The sequence below is a fragment of the Ammospiza caudacuta genome, chromosome 4 (assembly GCF_027887145.1).
Source record: "Ammospiza caudacuta isolate bAmmCau1 chromosome 4, bAmmCau1.pri, whole genome shotgun sequence".
NCBI classification, from domain to species: domain Eukaryota; kingdom Metazoa; phylum Chordata; class Aves; order Passeriformes; family Passerellidae; genus Ammospiza; species Ammospiza caudacuta.
Window position 1 is genome coordinate 71,421,665 of NC_080596.1, and position 19,151 is coordinate 71,440,815.

The following is a 19,151-nucleotide window of genomic DNA, read 5'->3' on the forward strand; positions in this document are numbered from 1 at the left end:
TAGGATTTGAGGATTTTGGAAATATTTGGGATGAGAAATTCTGGAATTTCAGGATTCAGGAATTCTGGGATTTGAGAATTTTGGGAATATTTGGGATGGGAAATTCTGGAATTTGGGGATTCAGGAATTCTAGGATTTGAGAATTTTGAAAATATTTGGGATGAGAAATTCTGGAATTTTTGGATTCAGGAATTCTGGGATTTGGGAATTTTGGGAATATTTGAGATGGGAAATTCTGGAATTTCAGGATTCAGGAATTCCGTGATTTGAGAATTTTGGGAATATTTGGGGTGGAAAATTCCGGAATTTCAGGATTCAGGAATTCGTGGATTTGAGAATGTTGGGAATATTTGGGATGGGAAATTCTGGAATTTTGGGAAATTCTGGAATTCCGTGATTTGAGAATTTTGGGAATATTTAGGGTGGGAAATTCTGGAATTTTGGGATTCAGGAATTCCAGGATTTGAGAATTTTGGGAATATTTAGGGTGGGAAATAATGGAATTATGGGATTCAGGAATTCCAGGATTTGCTGTGTCAGATACCACTGAATAAATGATGAAATTTTGTCAAATATTCTCAGAAATCCCCCAATCTTGGAATTCCCTATCCCAAAATTCCCAAATCCTGGAATTCCCCCATCCCAAATATTCCCAAAATTCCCAAATTCCCGATCCCAAATATTCCCAGGAATAAATTGGGAATTCCTGCCATTCCTGCCTAGGACTGAGGTGTTCCAGCTGGAAAACAAGGTGGTGGTGGTTGTTATTATTATTATTATTATTATTATTATTAAAAAATCAACTTAATTATTATTAAAATCAACTTTGGTGGTGTTCTCCTGCTTTGTTTTCCACCTGGCAGTACTGGGCACTGTCCCTGGTGTTCTGTGGAATTTTCCAGACTGAAATGATTTCTGTGGGAAACTGGGAATTGGATGGGAGGGAAATGTCTGAGGAGGAGGAGGGGGACAAATCCACCTGGGAATGATTTTAGCTTTAGGATTGAGGATTTTCTATCTGCCAAAAAGGACAAAAAATCAATTTTTCTGTAATTTTGGTGTAAGTGTGGACCTGTGTGGGTGACAGGACATGACAGAGTGGGCTTAGATTTTGTCTTTACATTTTGAGCTGAAATTTTGGGCTTGAATTTGGGCTTTGGTTCTGGGCTTTAATTCAGTTCTGGGCTTAAATTTGGGATTTAAATGTTGAGCTTAAATTGGAGGCTTGATTTGGGGTTTAAATTTTGGGCTTCAGTTCTGGACTTTAATTCAGTTCTGGGTTTAAATTTTGGGGTTTGGTTCTGGGCTTTAATTCAGTTCTAGGCTTAAATTTGGGGTTTAAATTTTGAGCTTAAATTTTGGGCTTTAGTTCTGAGCTTTAATTTGGGGTTTACATTTTAGGGGTTAAATTTTAGGGTTTAAATTTGGGGTTTGAGTTTTGGGTTTGATTTTGGGCTTCAGTTCTGGACTTTAATTAAATTCTGAGCTTAAATTTGGGGTTTAAATTTTGAGTTTAAATTTTGGGGTTTAGTTCTGGGCTTAAATTTGGGGTTTAAATTCTGGGGTTTAAATTTGGGGTTTAAATTTCAGGCTTGATTTTGAGCTTCAGTTCTGGGCTTTAATTCAGTTCTAGGCTTAAATCTGGGTTTTGGGGTTTAATCAGTTCTAGGCTTAAATCTGGGGTTTTTGGGTTTAAATTTTGGTGTTTAAATTTTGGGCTTGATTTTGGGCTTCAGTTCTGGGCTTTAATTAAGTTCTGGGATTAAATTTGGGGTTTAAATTTTAAGATTTAAATTTGGGGTTTAAATTTTAGAGTTTAAGTTTTGGGCTTGATTTTGGGCTTCGGATCTGGTCCTTAATTAAATTCTGGACTTAAATTTGGGATTTAAATGTTGAGCTTAATTTTTGATTTGGTCTTAGATTTTGGGTTTAAATTTTTGGCTTCAATTCTGGCCTTAAATCAATTCTTGATTGATTGGCAGAATGAAAACAATAAATGAATTCTCCCCTCGCTTTCCCCACCACCTCAATGGGAAATCTTTGGGGTTTTTTTTGGATTTTTGCTGCTGTCCTGATTGGATAAACCTCAGAATCACAAGGTTTAAACTGCTGCCAGTCCCATCCTGGGCAGGCATTCATTTTTAACCTTTTTTGCCCTTTTTTCCAGGGCTGTTGCACCACTCCTGGGGTCACTGTTGTTTTTCTGCCGTGCTCAGTAGTTAATTTGTTTATGACAAAACTTAGGCTGAGATTAAACAAACTGCTAATGCTTTTATGTCACTTAATGAGAAGAAAATGTTTCTGAGGGACTCAAACCACTACAGAAGGTTTAAAAAGGGGGAAAAACAGAGAATTGAAGCCTGCAGCAGCCTGAGGAATTTGTTCCTCTGTTAATTGGGAACAAAAGCCACTGGTGTTGCTCTGTCCCCAGCTCGTCCTCCCTGCGTTGTCCCAGAGTTTTGTCATTCCATCTCCACAGATTTCCCCCCTCTGCACTTCCAGCTGAATTTATTTCAGTTCCTTGCTGGGATGGGTCCTGCCTGAGGCTCTGTGCTCTGGGTTTTGGGGTCAGGGGGGATTTTGGGACCTCAGAGCCCTTCCAGGTCCATCCCCGCTGTCCCAGGTGCTCCAAGCCCTGTCCAGCCTGGTCCTGGACATTCCAGGGATGAGGAATTGGGGCTTGGAGATGTCCCTGTCATGGCAGGGATGCCACATCAAACTTTATTTTTTTTTTTGCACTAAAATTTGGCTAAAAAAGGAATAAAATAGTAGAATTTTCTAATAAGCAAAGGGGTTTAGTCGGCAGATATTTATTTCTTAGCCCCAAAGGGAATTGTTCCCTCCTGGTTTTGGAAAAATGATCCTGGAGGAGCAGGAGAGCTCAGGAGGGAGGGACCAGGAGTGGATTTTCCTGGAAAAGGAATTCTGGAGGAGCAGGAGAGCTCAGAAGGGCTGGATTTTTCTGGAAAAATGATCCTAGAGGAGCAGGAGAGCTCAGGAGGGAAGAGCTTCCCATCGTGTGCTGGTGTTTCCTTCCTGTCTGACACCAAACTTTATTTTTTCCACACTGAAGTTTGGCTGAAAATGAATAAAATAATAGAATTTCTAATAACCAAAGGGGTTTAGTAATCAGATATTTATTCCTTAGCTTTGCCACCTCCAAAGGGAATTTTTCCTGGACATTTTAAGTAATTTTGAGGTGGGTTTTTTCCCCATTTTCAGATGTAAGTCCCAAATTTAGGTCCCTTCCCACGCAAACCACCCTGGCACTGTACCCTCTTGTCTGAAGGATGTTTCCAGCTGAGCTTGGTGGGTTTTTCTGGGCTGTACCCCCCAAATCTCCCCCAGTTTTGGCTGCTGTGGGTGGAGAAGGGGCTGAGGACCCTGGGAAGGGCTCAGGGGCTGGTGGGGCAGGATGGGGGCGAGATGTGGGATGTGGGATGTTCACCTCCCATCCCTCCTGTCCCTTCTCTGGGACAGGACAGGAGCAGGGAGCTGCTCCAGGGCAGGTTTAGGTTGGAGTTTGGGAAAGGTTCCTCACCCAGAGGGTGCTGGCACTGCCCAGGCAGTGAGAACGTTCCCGAGGCTGCCAGAGCTCCAGGAGTGTTGGGACAGCACTGCCAGGGATACCCAGGTGGGATTCTGGGGGGTCTGGGCAGGGACAGGGCTGGATGGATGATCCCTGTGGGTCTCAGGATATTCCATGGCACAGGATGGGATTTTGGGGTGCCTGGCAATGCCAGGGGTTTAATCCCTGATCCCTGTGGATATTCCATGACTTTCTAACCCCTGGCACAGGATGGGATTTTGGATTTGGCAATTCCAGGGGTTTGATCCATGATCCCTGTGGGTCTCAGGACATTCCATGACTTTCTGACCCCTGGAACAGGGTGGATTTTGGAATTTCAGGGGTTGGATGGATGATCCCTGTGTATCTTGGGTTATTCCATGACTTCCTGACCCCTGGCAGGGGTGGATTTTGAGGTGCCCGGCAATGCCAGGGGTGTGATCCCTGTGGATCTGAGGATATTCCACAGAGTCTTTCTGACTCTGGCACATGGTGGATTTTGGGATGCCTGGCAGTGCCAGGGGTGCGATCTCTGATCCCTGTGGATATTCCATGGCTTCCTGACCCCTGGCACAGGGTGGATTTTGGATTTGGCAATGCCAGGGGTGTGATCCCTGACCCCTGTGGGTATTCCATGACTTCCTGACTCCTGGCAAGGGTGGCTTGTGGGGTGCCAGGGGTTGGATGGATGATCCCTGTGGAATTTCCATGACTTTGTGCCTCCTGGCATGAGTGGGATTTTGGGGTGCCTGGCAGTGCCACGGGTGTGGTCCCTGTGGATCTGAGGATATTCCATGACTTTCTGACCCCTGGCACAGGGTGGATTTTAGGGTGCTTGGCAATGCCTGGAGGTTGGATGGATGATCCCTGCGGATCTCGGGTTATTCCATGGCACAGGCTGGATTTTGGATTTTGCAATGCCGGGGGTGTGATCCCTGATCCCTGTGGATATCCCATCACTTTCTGTCCCCAGCACAGGCTGGGATTTTGGGGTGTCTGGGCAGGGCCTGGGGCTGGGCTGGACAATCTCTGTGGATCTTGGGTTATTCCATGGCACATGATGGGATTTTTGGGTGCCTGGCAGTGCCAGGGGCTGGCTGGATGATCCCTGTGGATATTCCATGGCTTTCTGACCCGGTCAGGGGTGGATTTTGGGGTGCCTGGCAATGCCAAGGGTTTAATCCCTGACTCCTATGGTTATCTCATGACTTCCTGACCCCTGGCACAGGGTGGGATTCTGGATTTGGCAATGCCAGGGGTTGGATGCGTGATCCCTGTAGATATCCCAAGACTTTCTGACCCTCTCAGGGGTGGATTTTGTGGTGTTTGGCAATGCCAGGGGTTTGATCCCTGACCTCTGTGGGTGTTCCATGGGTTCCTGACCCCTGGCACAGGCTGAGATCGTTGTGGGGTCTATGCAGGGTCTGGGGCTGGGCTGGGTGATCCCTGTGGATCTCAGGATATCCCATGACTTTCTGACCCTGGCACAGGGTGGATTTTGGGGTGCCTGGCAATGCCAGGAGTTTAATCCCTGATCCCTGTGGATATTCCATGCCTTCCTGACCCTGGCACAGGCAGATCTTTGTCTGGCACTTCCCTTCTCAGTCTCCTGGCAGCTCCCTTTGCTCCAAGCTTTGTTTTGTCCCTATTTTGGGGGATAAACTTTGCAGGAACTCCTGGCTGCACATGGCAGCTCCCCATCCACTTGTGGCTTTCCTGGAAAGAGGTTTTTTTCCAGTTTGACCTTTAAAAAAAAACCCAAAAAAATAAAAACCAAACCAAAACTGAAGTGGATTTTTAATGGATACTGAAATGATGAAACCCCACAGCCCAATCCCAGGAATTTCAAGGCCTTTTCCATAGTTTGGAGCTGCAGGGAGGTTCAGCAGATCAAGGCCTGTGGGACGCTCTGGCTGTACCCCTCTGGCTCAGCATTTTTCCACCAAAACCCTTTTTTGGAGCACCTTTTTTTGTGGAGCAGCTTTTCTCACCAGCACTTCTTTATGGCAAAGAAGCAAAATTAAAAAAGCCTCCAGGATGTTTTTCTGTACCTCTGTCCCAGTTTGTTCACAAAACCAGCAGGAGGAGCCTAAACCGAGCTTAATTCTTGTTTTCTGTTGGATTATGCTCTTGTTTGACTTAGAGATGGGGTAACTGAGAGGTGTTTAAAACATTTTATTTTAGTTTTAGTCCCATATGAAGGTTGAGACAATAGAGATGTTACAATTTATGTTATAAATAATAAATATCTATATCTATATATAACATATATATAAACGTTATATATATGTTATGTTAATAATCAGAAGCGGATTTTTTCTTAATTGCATTATAAGCTTTTTTAACTTATCAAATTTTATTGTACTATACCATAAATAGCTAAAATTTAATAATCTAAATTATAAAAAAATAATCTAAAATAATCATAAATCTTATTACAATCTGTCTTTTATAATACTTTCTCTGAAATATTTAATCTTTTTAATAAACTCATATTTAAAATCTTATTTCTAATTTAATTTCTCTCTCAATAGTATCTGTCTTATTCTATAGCATTTCTAAGTCAATATTTCTCACCTCAAAATTTGTATATTAATGCAACCTTCTGTCAAGTTTTAAAAATTTTCTACAAATCTATTTCCTACGGTTTTATTAATAATAATTTAGGCCAGAATAAGAAGGGCTCTACTTTTATATTTCAACTTTTATTTTAATGTATTTTATTTCTTTCTCAAATTCCTGCGTTGTTCTAAATTGTGTTAGTCTGGATTAATTAGCCAGGGGTGGAGAAACCTTTCTGTGGGATTGAGGGATGGGAAAATGAGGAAATCTGTCAAACTTGGTGTGTTCATAAAACTTTTGTGTTTGAAAGAGGTATCAAATATTGTAAATATGGGAAAAAACCCCAAACTCAACAGGTTAAAAATCATTATTTGTCAAACTTGTTGTGTTCATAAAAATTCTGTATTTGAGATGCACCAAAATTGTGAATATGGAAAAAAAACCCTCCCAAACCTAACAGGTTAAAAAATTAATATTTGCCAAATTTAGCATGTTCATAAAACTCCTGTATTTGAGAGAGGCACCAATAATTGTAAATATGGGGAAAAAACCCCCAACAACAGGTTAAAAAATCATTATTTGCCAAACTTGGTGTGTTCCTAAAACTCCTGGTTTTGAGAGAATCACCAAGATTGTGAATATGAATAAAAACGACCCCCAAACTCAGCAGGTTAAAAAATCATTGTTGGCCAAACTTGGTGTGTTCATAAAACTTTTGTATTTGAGAAAGGACCAAAAATTTTAAATATGGAAATTTTATTTTCCAAGGATTTTCCAAGGCTGAGGAAGTTGGAAGGGTGGGAAGCAGTGTGGAGGAAGGTGATGGTGGAATTTGGGATTTTGGGGTGTTTTGGGGTGAAGTTCATTCTTTGCACCCCCAAACCGAGTAATTAATGTTGATTATTTTGAGTTGAGAGGCACCGGGGGGGCTCTGAGCTCTCCTGTGGGAGGAGGCAGCACCATCCCAAAACTCTGGAATGTCCATCCTGCACCTTTGGAGTGCCTGGAGCTGGGGCTGCCCTGGCTCTGGTTCCATCCTGGAACTGGAAAAATAGTCCTGGAGGAGCAGCAGAGCTCAGGAGGGCTGAATTTTCCTGAAAAAGGAATTCTGGAGGGTCAGGAGAGCTCAGAAGGGAAAGGACCAGGGCTGGATTTTCCTGGAAAAGGATCCTGGAGAAACAGAAGAGCTGGATTTTCCTGGAAGATGAATTCTGGAAGGTCAGGACAGCTCAGAAGGGAAGAGCCAGGGCTGGATTTTCTTTGGGAAGAGGATCCTGGGGGAGCAGGAGAGCTCAGGAGGGAAGGTTCAAGACTGGATTTTCCTGGAAAAAGATCCTGGAGAGTCAGAAGAGCTCAGAAGGGCTGGATTTTCCTGGAAAAGGAAAAGGATTTTTCTGGTCAGGAGAGCTCAGAAGGGCTGGATTTTCAGGAGGGAAGGTTCAAGACTGGATTTTCCGAGAAAAATGATCTTAGAGGAGCAGGAGAGCTCAGGAGAGAAGAGCCAGGGCTGGATTTTCCTGGAAAAGGAATTCTGGAGGGTCAGGAGAGCTCAGGAGGGAAGAGCTTCCCATCATGTGCTGGTGTTTCCTTCCTGTCTGACACCAAACTTTATTTTTTCCACACTGAAGTTTGGCTGAAAATGAATAAAATAATAGACTTTCTAATAACCAAAGGGGTTTAGTAATCAGATTCCTTAGCTTTGCCACCTCCAAAGGGAATTTTTTCTGGGCATTTTAAGTAATTTTGAGGTGTTTTTTTCCCCCCACCATTTTCAGATGTAAATCCCAGATTTGCCTTTGAGCACAAGCACATCATTGCTGTGGGGTTTTTATTGTTTCACTTTATCCCTGAGTGCAGACACAACTTATCCACCTTTATTTTTTTTATTGGAATTCTCATTTTTGAGCTGAGATCTTTGGAGTCACTGGGACCCTGCTAGGAGGCCGTGCGGCACTAGATGGCACTCGGGCTCCAAATTTCACATTTCAGCAGCCAAAACTCCACCAAACTTCAATGAAAATCCAGCAGCACCGCTCCAGTGCTGCCTCTCATGTGATCTGAGGAGGTTTTCTCTCTTTTTCGCACTTTTAGACCGAGCAGGAGAAGGCAATGCCCTCTCCATCACCTGCTCTGGGTGTCTGGGTTCTCTCACACTGAATTTAATGAGATTTTACAATTCTGGAATTTTGGTTTTGACACTGAGAATCTTTTACTGAACCCGCAGAAATTAAATGGCCTGAAAGAATAAAAACTAAATAGATTTTTCCCAGCTTTTAGCTCTGTCTTGGGATTTTTCCTGTTTCTTGGGGGCCTGTGTGGATTTTAGGGATGGGATTCTCCAAAGGGAGAGCACAGATCCCAGTGCAGGAGAAAGGATTTCCTGTGTCCACCTGCATTCCTGGGGTTCTCTCTGGAATGTTGCTTCTCACTGCTTAATGATTTTTTAATGATCACTGATTAATGATTTTTAATATTTCATTGTCACATCTTGGTCAACTCTGTTATTCCCATATTTTCTCTCTGGTCATTCCCATATTTTCTCTCTGGTCATTCCCATATTTTCTGTCTGGTTATTCCCATCTTTTATCTTTGGTCATTCCCATCTTTTCTCTCTGCTCATTCCTATCTTTCCTCTGGTCATTCCTATCTTTTCTCTTTTATTCCCATCTTTTCTCTCTGTCATTCCCATCTTTTCTCTGGTCATTCCCATCTTTTCTCTTTGGTCATTCCCATCTTTTCTCTCTGTCATTCCCATCTTTTCTCTTTGGTCATTCCCATCTTTTTTCTCTCATTCCCATATTTTCTCTTTGTCATTCCCATCTTTTCTCTCCAAAGGCTGCCTGGAATCTGCTCTATCCCTAATTTTTCCCTAATATCTGGCCCAAGCTCAAATCCATAAACCTCACTCCAAGCTTAACTCTTGGGCTGGGAGGGAATTCAGATTTAGGAGCCAAAACTTCCCAAAGGCAGGGCCAAGGGTGGGATTGCCACAGTCCATTAAAAGTATCCATATTTGGTGTAAAAAAACAGGAAAACAACCCTGGAATTGCCAGAGTGGGACTTGTTCCTTCTGCTTTCCAGGGAAACATTTGAGGGACAGAAATTTGGGTTTAACTTCTATCCTTACATTTAATTTGAAGCTGAAGGAGGGTGGGGAGAGATGGGATAAGGAAAAAAAAAAGGGTTGGAATGGAAACATTTCAGGTCCTGCTGGGTTGTTCTTGTCTCTCAGGGGACACGAAAATGATGTAAAAATGAAAAGAAAGGTTGGAATAGAAACGTTTTGGGCTTGGTTTGTCTCTTAGGGAACACCAAAATGATGGAAAAAGGAGAAAAAAGGTGGAATGGAAACATTTCAGGCCTGGTTTGGGCTGGTCTGGTTTATCTGGGAACACAAAATGGTGAAAAAGGAAAAGTAAACTTGGAATAGAAACATTTTAAAACCCAATTTAATACCTGGTTTATGACCCGTACCTTTGTCCCAGGAGGGCATTTTTGGGGTCGGGTTTTGGATGTCCCTGGGTGAGGAACATTAATTTTTGTTCCTTTTGGGGTGAGGTTTTGGATATTCCTGGTGGATCCTGGCAGCCAAGCTGGAGATGCTGAACTGGGATGTCCAGAGGCTGTTTTTGGGGTCAGGTTTGGATGTTCTTCATAAAACCTGGCAGCAGAGCTGGGGATGCTGAGCTGGGATGTCCAGAGGATATTTTTGGGGTCTGGTTTTGGATATTCCTGGGTGAGGAACATTCCTTTTTGTACCTTTTGGGGTGAAGTTCTGGATGTTCCTGGTAGATCTTGGCAGCAGAGCTGGGGGTGCTGAGCTGAAGGTGCTGATTTGGTGTGTTCAGAGGACATTTTTGGTGTTAGATTCTGGATGTTCCTGGCAGCAGAGCTGAGGGTGCTGAGCTGGGGGTGCTGAGCTGGCGGTGCTGATTTGGTGTGTCCAGGGGGTGTTTTTGGGTCAGACTTTGGATGTTCCTGGCAGCAGAGCTGGGGGTGCTCATCTGGCGGTGCTGAGCTGGAGATGCTGATCTGGGATGTCCAGAGGACATTTCTGGGGTCAGATTTTCAATGTTCCTGGTGGATCCTGGCAGCAGAGCTGGGGGTGCTGATCTAGGAGTGCTGGGCTGAAGGTGCTGATCTGGGGGAGTGCTGCTCTGGGGTGCTGATCTGGGGGAGTGCTGCTCTGGGGGTGCTGCTCTGGGGGTGCTGCTCTGGGGTGCTGATCTGGGGGAGTGCTGCTCTGGGGGTGCTGCTCTGGGGGTGCTGCTCTGGGGTGCTGATCTGGGGGAGTGCTGCTCTGGGGGTGCTGATCTGGGGGAGTGCTGCTCTGGGGTGCTGATCTGGGGGAGTGCTGCTCTGGGGGTGCTGATCTGGGGGAGTGCTGCTCTGGGGTGCTGATCTGGCTGTCCCTGCAGGTCTGTGTACGATGGGGAGGAGCACGGGCGCTTCATGGAGAAGCTGGAGGCGCGGATCCGCAACCACGACCGCGAGATCGAGAAGATGTGCAACTTCCACTACCAGGGCTTTGTGGACTCCATCACCGAGCTGCTCAAGGTCCGGGGAGAGGCCCAGAAACTCAAGGTGAGATGTTGGGAAGGATGAAAGTTTGACAAGGAAGTCTCACAGATGTTTGGCAGAAAGATTTTTAAATGTAGAGTCTGATGAAGGAATAGAAATTAAAACAGGTTTTGATATAGAAGAAAAGAACTGCTGAGCCAGTCTCACTGGATAACCAAGGAGGCAGAGGGTGTGTTAGTTAGAAGGGGTTTTTATGGCTTAGAGCAAAGGATAAACCCAGCCCAAACAAGAAGATGTTTTTACCAAGCAGAAAGAGAGCACAGGCAAACAAGGCAGCAAATGTGGCAAGTAGAAAAAAGGTCTCAGAATTTTGCACTGCTAGAAAACTGAAAAACAACTTCTAGCTTAAACTGTAATGTACTGACTTTCAGTGATTGGAGAACAATAACATGAATATGGTAAGTATAGCAGTTATGATAGGCTAGAGATAAAAGTTAAGGTATAGATTGGTTCTGCTGTATTGAGATACTCGGCAAAGAAAAGTATATAATGCATTGTAACCAAAGGAAAAGTTTATAATGAAATGTAACAAAAAAAAAAAAGTTTATAATGCATTTGTAACCTAAACTAAGGGTGTCCAGGCATGCCTGCAGCTGGAGCTGACAGCTGTGGGCACAGCTCTGTCACCCACAACCCTGCACTGCTGTAACCTCTTGGATGGAATAAACTGCATTTTGAGAAGCTGCCTGGAGTCCCACATCCCTCATTTAGGCTCTTACAGTGAAAATATAGGCTGGATAGCACGGAAAAGTGTTCTACAGGAAGGGCTGATGCCTTGGGAAGGCTGAGCTGGAACAGAGGCAGAACAGCGTTAAAGAATAAAGCAGGGATTTGTTAAAAGGATCTTCTCAATGGATCCACCTGGGGCAGCACAAGAGCCCAGCCAGGGCTGCACCCAGGATTACCCAAAATGGTCCCAAAATGAACCCAAGATTACCCAAAATGGTCCCAAAATGAACCCAGGATGACCCAAAATGGTCCCAAAATGCACGAGCGCTCCGGGGATCTGTCACTGTGATCAGTTCTGCTCCATTTGCACCTTGCAGTTCATTGTCCCATTGCAGCTTTAGCCCATGCAGTCCCACCCTGCTTGTTTTTCTCTCTCAGCCCACGGTGTTTGTGCTCTTGGGCAGAGATTTGGGTCATTTGTCCTTGGTGCCCAGCTAGAGAAGGAATTGTTTTGTCACCATCCCATAATATGAACCCAGACCCACACATTAAGCAGCACAGAATGTGAAAAATAGAAAAGCTCAATCCTGAGGTGTCAGGGTGATAAAGTTCTGGAATGTTCTGCCCGGAGAGGTGGTGGAGTCCCCATCCCTGGGTGTGTTTAATGCAGCCTGGATGTGGCACTGGGTGCCAGGGTTCAGTTGGGGTTGGATTTGGTATCTTTAAGGTCTCTTCCAACCCTGTGAGTTCTGTGAAAATCCTGCCCTGACACTGCCCTGGGCAGCTCTTTTTAGGTGGCCCCATCCCAGGCACTCTGGGATTCTCAGAACCACATCAATCTTTTCTCCTTTTATCCAGGACATTTCTATTAAAAAAAAAAAAAAAAAAAAAAGAAATATAAATATTTATTTTAATTGTTCCTGGAGCAATGGGTTGGTCATTGAAAGTTTAGCAATTATTTGGCCAAACTGGACCAGTGTGGTGCATTAAAAGCACCGAGAAATTTCAAGCCAAGCCTGTTTTCATTAGGAAAAGTGCTTTTCCTCATGGAACTTATCCCAGTTTCTTGAGCTAAAATAAGTCTTGTGGCCTTTAAAAGTGTGCAGAAAGATGAGGGGAAGGTGGGATTTACCCAGTTCTTGGAAAAGCGCTCAGTAATGTGTGGAAAAAGTCATTTGTAGGATGACAATTTGGAAGAAGGGCAGGAAGGAAACTGGAGAGGCTTCAGGAAAAGGGAGCAGGAGGTTGGAAGTGCTTGGGACTCAAGCTCGGTTCCTGTACTTTAAAATACAAATATTCCAGATTTGGGGGGCACAGGAGTGTCAAAACCTTCCTGTTTCTTCTCCACAAATCCAAGCTTGGCAGGGAGAGTCTGGGCCATCCCTTCCTGCAGGAACAAGCTGGGACCTGGGCTGGAAACCCAAAATCCCTGCCTGAAGAGTCACTTAGGGAATGGGGCTGAGTCGAGTGGCTCCCAAAAAGTTGTGGTTTGTCCCCAGGAAGCAGCGCAGGGAGGTTTTCTGGCTGAGTGGAGCCTGTCCTGGTGAAAAGGACCTTCCTGGGAATTGAGAACAACTTTCCTGGTGTTCAGGAGTGTGGGAGACTGGAAAAGCTGAAGTTCTAAATCACAAAATCTGTCAGAAAAAGCAGATTTTCTGGAGAAAAGGGAAGAACTCAAAGTCAGGGTGCTGAGTGCTGCTTTTAACACATTTATTCATTCATTTAAAACTACCTGTGGCATTTCCCAGCAGGATTCTTACTTGACACATCCAAGTCTCCATCCCAAAATGGGGTTTCCTCTCAGGAACACCTTCCTGAGGGATGTCCTGAGGAGAATTCACACAGCAATTCATTGCAGGATGGATCCATTGGAATAAGTAGTTTTTTTCCCCTTTTTTAAATTTATTTTTTTATTTTTTCAAGGCATTGTTTCCAGCCAAGACTTGCACATTGTTTGTTTGCTCGGAGCTGGTTCCCATTCTGCCACCAGCCCCTTTGTTGGTGGCTCACTGTGAAGTCCATCCCTGTCCCCTCAGGATCTCCCTTGATTTCCAGGCCTATGTGATCCATAAAACAGCACATGGCGAAAACATCCCCAGAAAAGCCTTTCTGAAACCCTGGGCCCTCTTTGTGAGGCTTTCCCTGGGGAATCATCTGAGGATCGAGTGCTGAGAGTGGGTTTGGTTCCAGCCATTCATCCTCCATTTGATCTGGGCCTTTGAACCCGTGAGGAGCCAGCGGGGCCCTCCCTGCTCCCTCCTCCTCCTCTCATGTGCTCTGGGCTGCTCTGGGGTTGGGTTTTTGCACAAATGTCCTTTTTGCTGTTGTTTTAGCTCGCCCTGGATGTGTCACCTTCTGTGGCTGAGTAGCCCCAAATGAACTAAACCTGAGCAGAACCTCAGGGCTGTGTTTTCTGTCCCTATTTGTCCCCAAGCACTGCCCTGGGAAGTTTATCTCCTTGAGCATCAGCTGGCTGGACATGAGCCTGAGATGCCCAGGTGGGCAAGAGACCCCTGGGATGTGCCAGCTCTGGGGTGGCAGTGCCAGGGCAGTGCCCTTGTCCCCTGTGCTGGCACTGCTGGGGCACCTCCAGTGCTGAGGAGAGCCCTGGAGGGGCTGGAGTGTGGCCAGGGCAGGAACAGAGCTGGGAAGGGGCTGCAGAATCCCTGAGGGAGCTGGGAAGGGGCTGCAGAATCCCTGAGGGAGCTGGGAAGGGGCTGCACAATCCCTGAGGGAGCTGGGCAGGGGCTCAGCCTGGAGCAAAGGAGGCTCAGGGGCCCTTGTGGCTCTGCACAGCTCCTGCCAGGAGGGCACAGCAGGGGGGGTCGGGCTCTGCTCCAGGGAACAGGGACAGGAGCAGAGGGAACGGCCTCAGGCTGGGCCTGGGGAAGTTTAGATTGGATATTGGGAGGAATTTCCTCATGGAAAGGGATGTCAGGAATTGAAAGTGCCCAGGGAAGTTTGGAATCTCCATCCCTGAGGGGTTTCACAGCCCTGTGGATGTGACACTTGGGGACATTGGGCAGTGGTGGTCCTGGTTGGACTGGGTGATCTTTTCCAACCATGATGATTTTGGGATTTGTGATTTCCAGCTGCCCTGCTGTGGCTCAGCAAAGAGCTGCCCTCATGTTCATGCCATGGACTGAATGGTGGGATCTTGGCAAGGAATTGCTGGCTGGGAGGGTGGGCAGGGGCTGGGCTGGAATTGCCAGATTTGCTGTGGCTGCCCCTGGATCCCTGGCAGTGCCCAAGGCCAGGTTGGACACTGGGGCTTGGATGCACCTGGGACAGTGGGAGGTGTCCCTGCCCATGGAACTGGATGGGCTTTAAGGTTACCCCCAACCCAACCCATTCCCTGATTCTCTCACTTAGCTGGGCCATTCCTGGTGGATTTTTATCCCACCTCCCCCAGTGTTGTCCCAGCTGGGGCTGTCCTTCCTCCCTTCTCCAGGAATCCCAGCTCACATGGCTGCCAAGCCCTTTTTAATTCTACAGCTTTCTGCCCTGTCATTCAGAAACCAGAGATGATTCCTTTTTAATTTCATGGAATCCCAGAATTGTTCAGATTGGAAAATCCCTTGGAGTCCAACCATTCCCAGCACTGCCCAGGCCATGTCCCCAGGTGCCACATCCATGGATTTAGATCCTTCAGGAATCATCACTCCACCCCTGCCAGGGCAGGACAACACTTTTGGGGAATCAATCTTCCCTCATGTGTAGAGAAGAGAGCTGGGAGCAGTTTTTGGGATTGCAGCATGAAGGATGGCTCTGGTCACTGTCCCTTCCCTTGGGAGTGGATGTCACCAGCAGGAATAGGGACAGATCCAGAGGTGGCTCTGTGGTGGTGTTTGATGGTCCCAGGATGATGGAAGAGATGAGAATCTGACTCCATGTTTCAGAAGGCTGATTTATTACTTTATGATATATATTATATTAAAAGAAAATGACATATTAAAACTATTCTAAAGAATAGAAGAAAGGATTTCATCAGAAAGCTTGAAAGGAAAGGAAAAAATGATAATAAAATCTTGTGTCTGCTCACAGCCTCGACACAGGTGGCTGTCACTGGTCATCAACTAAAAACAATTCACATGCTGGGTAAACAATTCTCCAAATCACATTCCAAAGCAGCAAAACATGGAGAAGCTGAAGCTTCTGAGCTTCTCAGGAGAAAAGATACTAACTAAAGGATTTTTCAGAAAATACATCTGTGACAAGGCTCCATTCCCAGGGTTCCTCTCCAGCTGCCCTTGCTCCTCTCTCGCAGCGTTCTGCCCCTCTGGGATGATCCCAGGGACTTTCTGAGCCCTTTTCTGGGGGTGAGGGAACAGTTCACCCCACAAACCCCTGGAGTGCTCCCACTCCCTGCCGTGCCACCTGCCTGTCCCCCTGTCACAGACATCTTTTTATGAAAATCTTTTTCTTAGGATTTTTCTTCCTGAGAAGCTTAGAGGCCTCAGGAACAAAAATTGATTATCTGCTGCTGTGGAATGCAACAGGTGGATCTGTGATTATTCTCGTGTGGATGTTTAGAATTAGTGACCACTCACAGCAGAGCTGGCTCTCTCTCTCTCTCCGAGCCACAGACCTTTGTTTTCATTCTTTTCTATTCTATTCTTAGCTTAGCCATCCTTCTGAGATGAAGCTTTTCCTTCTGTTCTTTTTAGTATAGTTTTAGTGTAATGTATATCATAAAATAATATATCAGCCTTCTGAACAGTGTCAAGATTTTTGTCTCTTCCCTCCCTGTGACCACTGTCACATCCCCCTCCGCACATCTGGCCTGGCTTAGCAAAGCCCAACTCTGCCAAGCCCAGCTTAGCAGCACGGGGTGTGTGTAAACAACCATCCCTGTGTTCATCCAGGCCTGGAGACTCCAGGAACAATCCCAAACACGACCCCCTGCCCCCCAAAATCCTGGAGCGTGCAGGGCCCCGCTCCAGCCCTGCTTTTCCCTGGGGTTGGGATTGCTGGGGGATTTTAGCAGCAAACCCCTCCAGCCCCAGCCTCAGTTCAGGAGTGGTTTTAAATTACCCGACACGGATTCCTTTTTCCTGGTGGGATTTTCGGGATCTGAGCAAATCAAATAATCTTTGGAGGAGATGCTGGGCTCCTGCTCGTAAAAGCTCCAAACACCATAAAGGAAATGAGCAGGTTTTGGGGAGGGCAGGCAGCCAGCAGGGCTGCAGCTACTGCAGCAGGGCCAGAGATGGGATGCAGATGCTGGAGGGGAAATCATGGAGAACTCCTTTTTTCCATCCTGGGAAGCTTGGAAAGCACCATGGCTGGTGTGGGAATGGAAGGGAGCTCTGAGGTTGGGTGATTCTGCTGCTGGGAGCACCACAAACCTTCCTGGGGGAGGCTGGAACAGGGGGGAAATTGTGGTGGCCTGGGACCTGTTTCAAAAAAACGGATCCTGAATCAATTTGATATGGATAAATCCAAAGCTTTCCTTCTGTCTGACCTGGTGAGCTCAGGAAGGATGGAGACTGTGCGATCATGGAATTGCTGAGGTTGGAAAAGTTGCTCAAGATCTTTAAGTCCAGTCGCCACCAAAGCCCATCCCAAGTGCCACATCCACAGGGTTTTGAACCCTTCCAGGGATGGAGACTCCGCTGCAGCTCCTTCCAGTGCTGGGCAGCCCTTTCTATGAGGAATATTCCCAATAATCCACCCTGAGGCTGTTCCCTCTGCTCCTGTCCCTGTTCCCCTCCTGGCAGGAGCTGTGCAGAGCCACAAGGGCCCCCTGAGCCTCCTTTGCTCCAGGCTGAGCCCCTGCCCAGCTCCCTCAGGGATTCTGCAGCCCCTTCCCAGCTCCCTCAGGGATTGTGCAGCCCCTTCCCAGCTCCCTCAGCTGTTCCTTGCTGGATTTTTGCTCCAGGATTTTTTTTTTATCTTCCCAATCCCCTTTGGAGCTCCTCCTGCTCCTCCATCCCCATCCTGCTGGAGAAAGGGAGAGCCCCATGTGCTGTTCCTTCGCTGGGATGAAATTTGTTAAAAATTCCTCATTTCCATGATTATTCCAAAGGAAGCAAAGCTATGGGGTGGATTTGTGAGATCTCCCACTCCTGGAAGCCCTTTGAGGGCTCTGTCTCCCAGCTCTTGGTGTTTTCCAAGCTCTGGGAAAGGTTCTGCTTCCAGAAGGAGCAGAAGAACTCTGAAAATCAGGCAGGAATTTGTTCCTAAAATGGGGCAGGGATGCAGCAGCAGCTCCCACTGTGGAGAGAACCTGGATCAGAAAAAACCTTTTACAGGAATGAGCTTGGAAATGAACATGTCCAGCTTTAGGAGCTGCAGAAGGAGATTTTGGGTGAAAAAAATGGGTTTTATGGCATGGAAATCTCAGAGTGATGTGAAATCTCAGAACTCTGAGCAACCCTGCTGGAATTCCCTCAGGAATTGGCAGAGATCTGGAGCTGGGAATATTGGCTTGGAAGTTTGGGTTGGTTTTTCCAGCTGTCCCAGCTTGGAGAATTCAGGAGAATTCCCAAAGTTCTCTTCCCACTCCTTGGCTGAATAATGGGAGAACTCCTGATTTTCCATCCTGATGAGCCCCCAAATCCCCTTTGTTCTCCTGTGGGTCCTTCTGGGGCTGGGAAGGGCTGGGCTGGGCTCTTCCCTCTCCAGGGAATCCTCAGCTTTGCCAAGTGGAAATTTTCCAGCTCTGAGCCCCAGCTTGGTGGGATAATCCAGAAAAAATAGGGAGATTTTTTATCCAAGGTATATAAAAATATCTTACACCAGACAGGAGCAAGGATCCATCCAGAGGGAGATGAAGATCCCTAATGAAGTTTTATAAGAAATTCCATAAATATAAATAATTATTTGTAGGGAAAGCTCCTGGTAAAGAATCCTTTCCTGGTGGGATATGAAGGAGTTAAAACCTAAATGGAATTTATTGGTGATGGGGAAGGGAATTAATTCCTCCCTCACTCAGGTGAAAACTGGAGTTTTCCAATGTAGATCCATGAAAACTCCAGCACTTTGAGGTTTCTACGCCTTTGAATGAATTCCTGTTGCCTTTCCCTTTTCTCCAGTGGCAAAGAGGAAAATCCCTGGATTTGTGTTCTTGTTTTTCCCTTTTCCACATCCTCAGGATTTTCTCTGGAGCCTGAGCCCTGAGAAATCCCTGTGAGCTTGAAATGAGAAAAATTCCCTGTCCAACCTGGCCTTGTGTCCTTTTCCAAACTGGATCCATGAAAACTCCAGCATTTTGAGGCTTCCATGCTTCTGAATGAATTCCTGTTGCCTTTCCCTTTTCTCCAGTGGCAAAGAGGGAAATCCCTGGATTTGTCCCCCAGTGGCAGTGGCTGTTAACTCAGCCATAAACAGCTTTTCCATGGGATGGGAGCCGTGGGGAGGGAGAGAGGGAGGGATGGTGTTTATGGACAGTTTGTTTCGGTGGGAAGAACATTGTCCTGATTTATGGCATGTGCTCTGTGCTTTTCCCAATGTCCCCACAGAACCAAGTGACAGACACCAACCGGAAGCTGCAGAATGAAGGGAAAGAAGTAAGTGATGGATCCAGTCCTGGGATTGCAGCCTGGATTGGTGTGGGAGGGAGAATTCCCTGTCCAACCTGGCCTTGTATCTCTGTTTTCCTTTTTCCACATACCAGGATTTTCTCTGGAACCAGAACCCGGAGAAATCCCTGTTACTTTTGGGATGTGAGAATTCCCTCCTTGTATCCTTGGTTTCCCTTTTCCACATCCCCAGGATTTTCTTCTGGAGTCAGAGCCCTGAATAATCCCTTTTAGCTTTTGGATGTACG

General features: G+C 46.2%; 1 protein-coding gene across 1 annotated transcript in view; it reads left to right on the forward strand.

Moving 5' to 3' along the window:
- Nucleotides 1-19,151, forward strand: part of EXOC6B (exocyst complex component 6B) — a 291,158-nt gene that overhangs the window by 39,408 nt on the left and 232,599 nt on the right. Inside the window, exons 2-3 of the mRNA XM_058804404.1 lie at nt 10,549-10,714; nt 18,844-18,891. Coding sequence (XP_058660387.1) covers nt 10,549-10,714; nt 18,844-18,891 — 214 coding nt within the window. The remainder of the gene's footprint in view (nt 1-10,548; nt 10,715-18,843; nt 18,892-19,151) is intronic.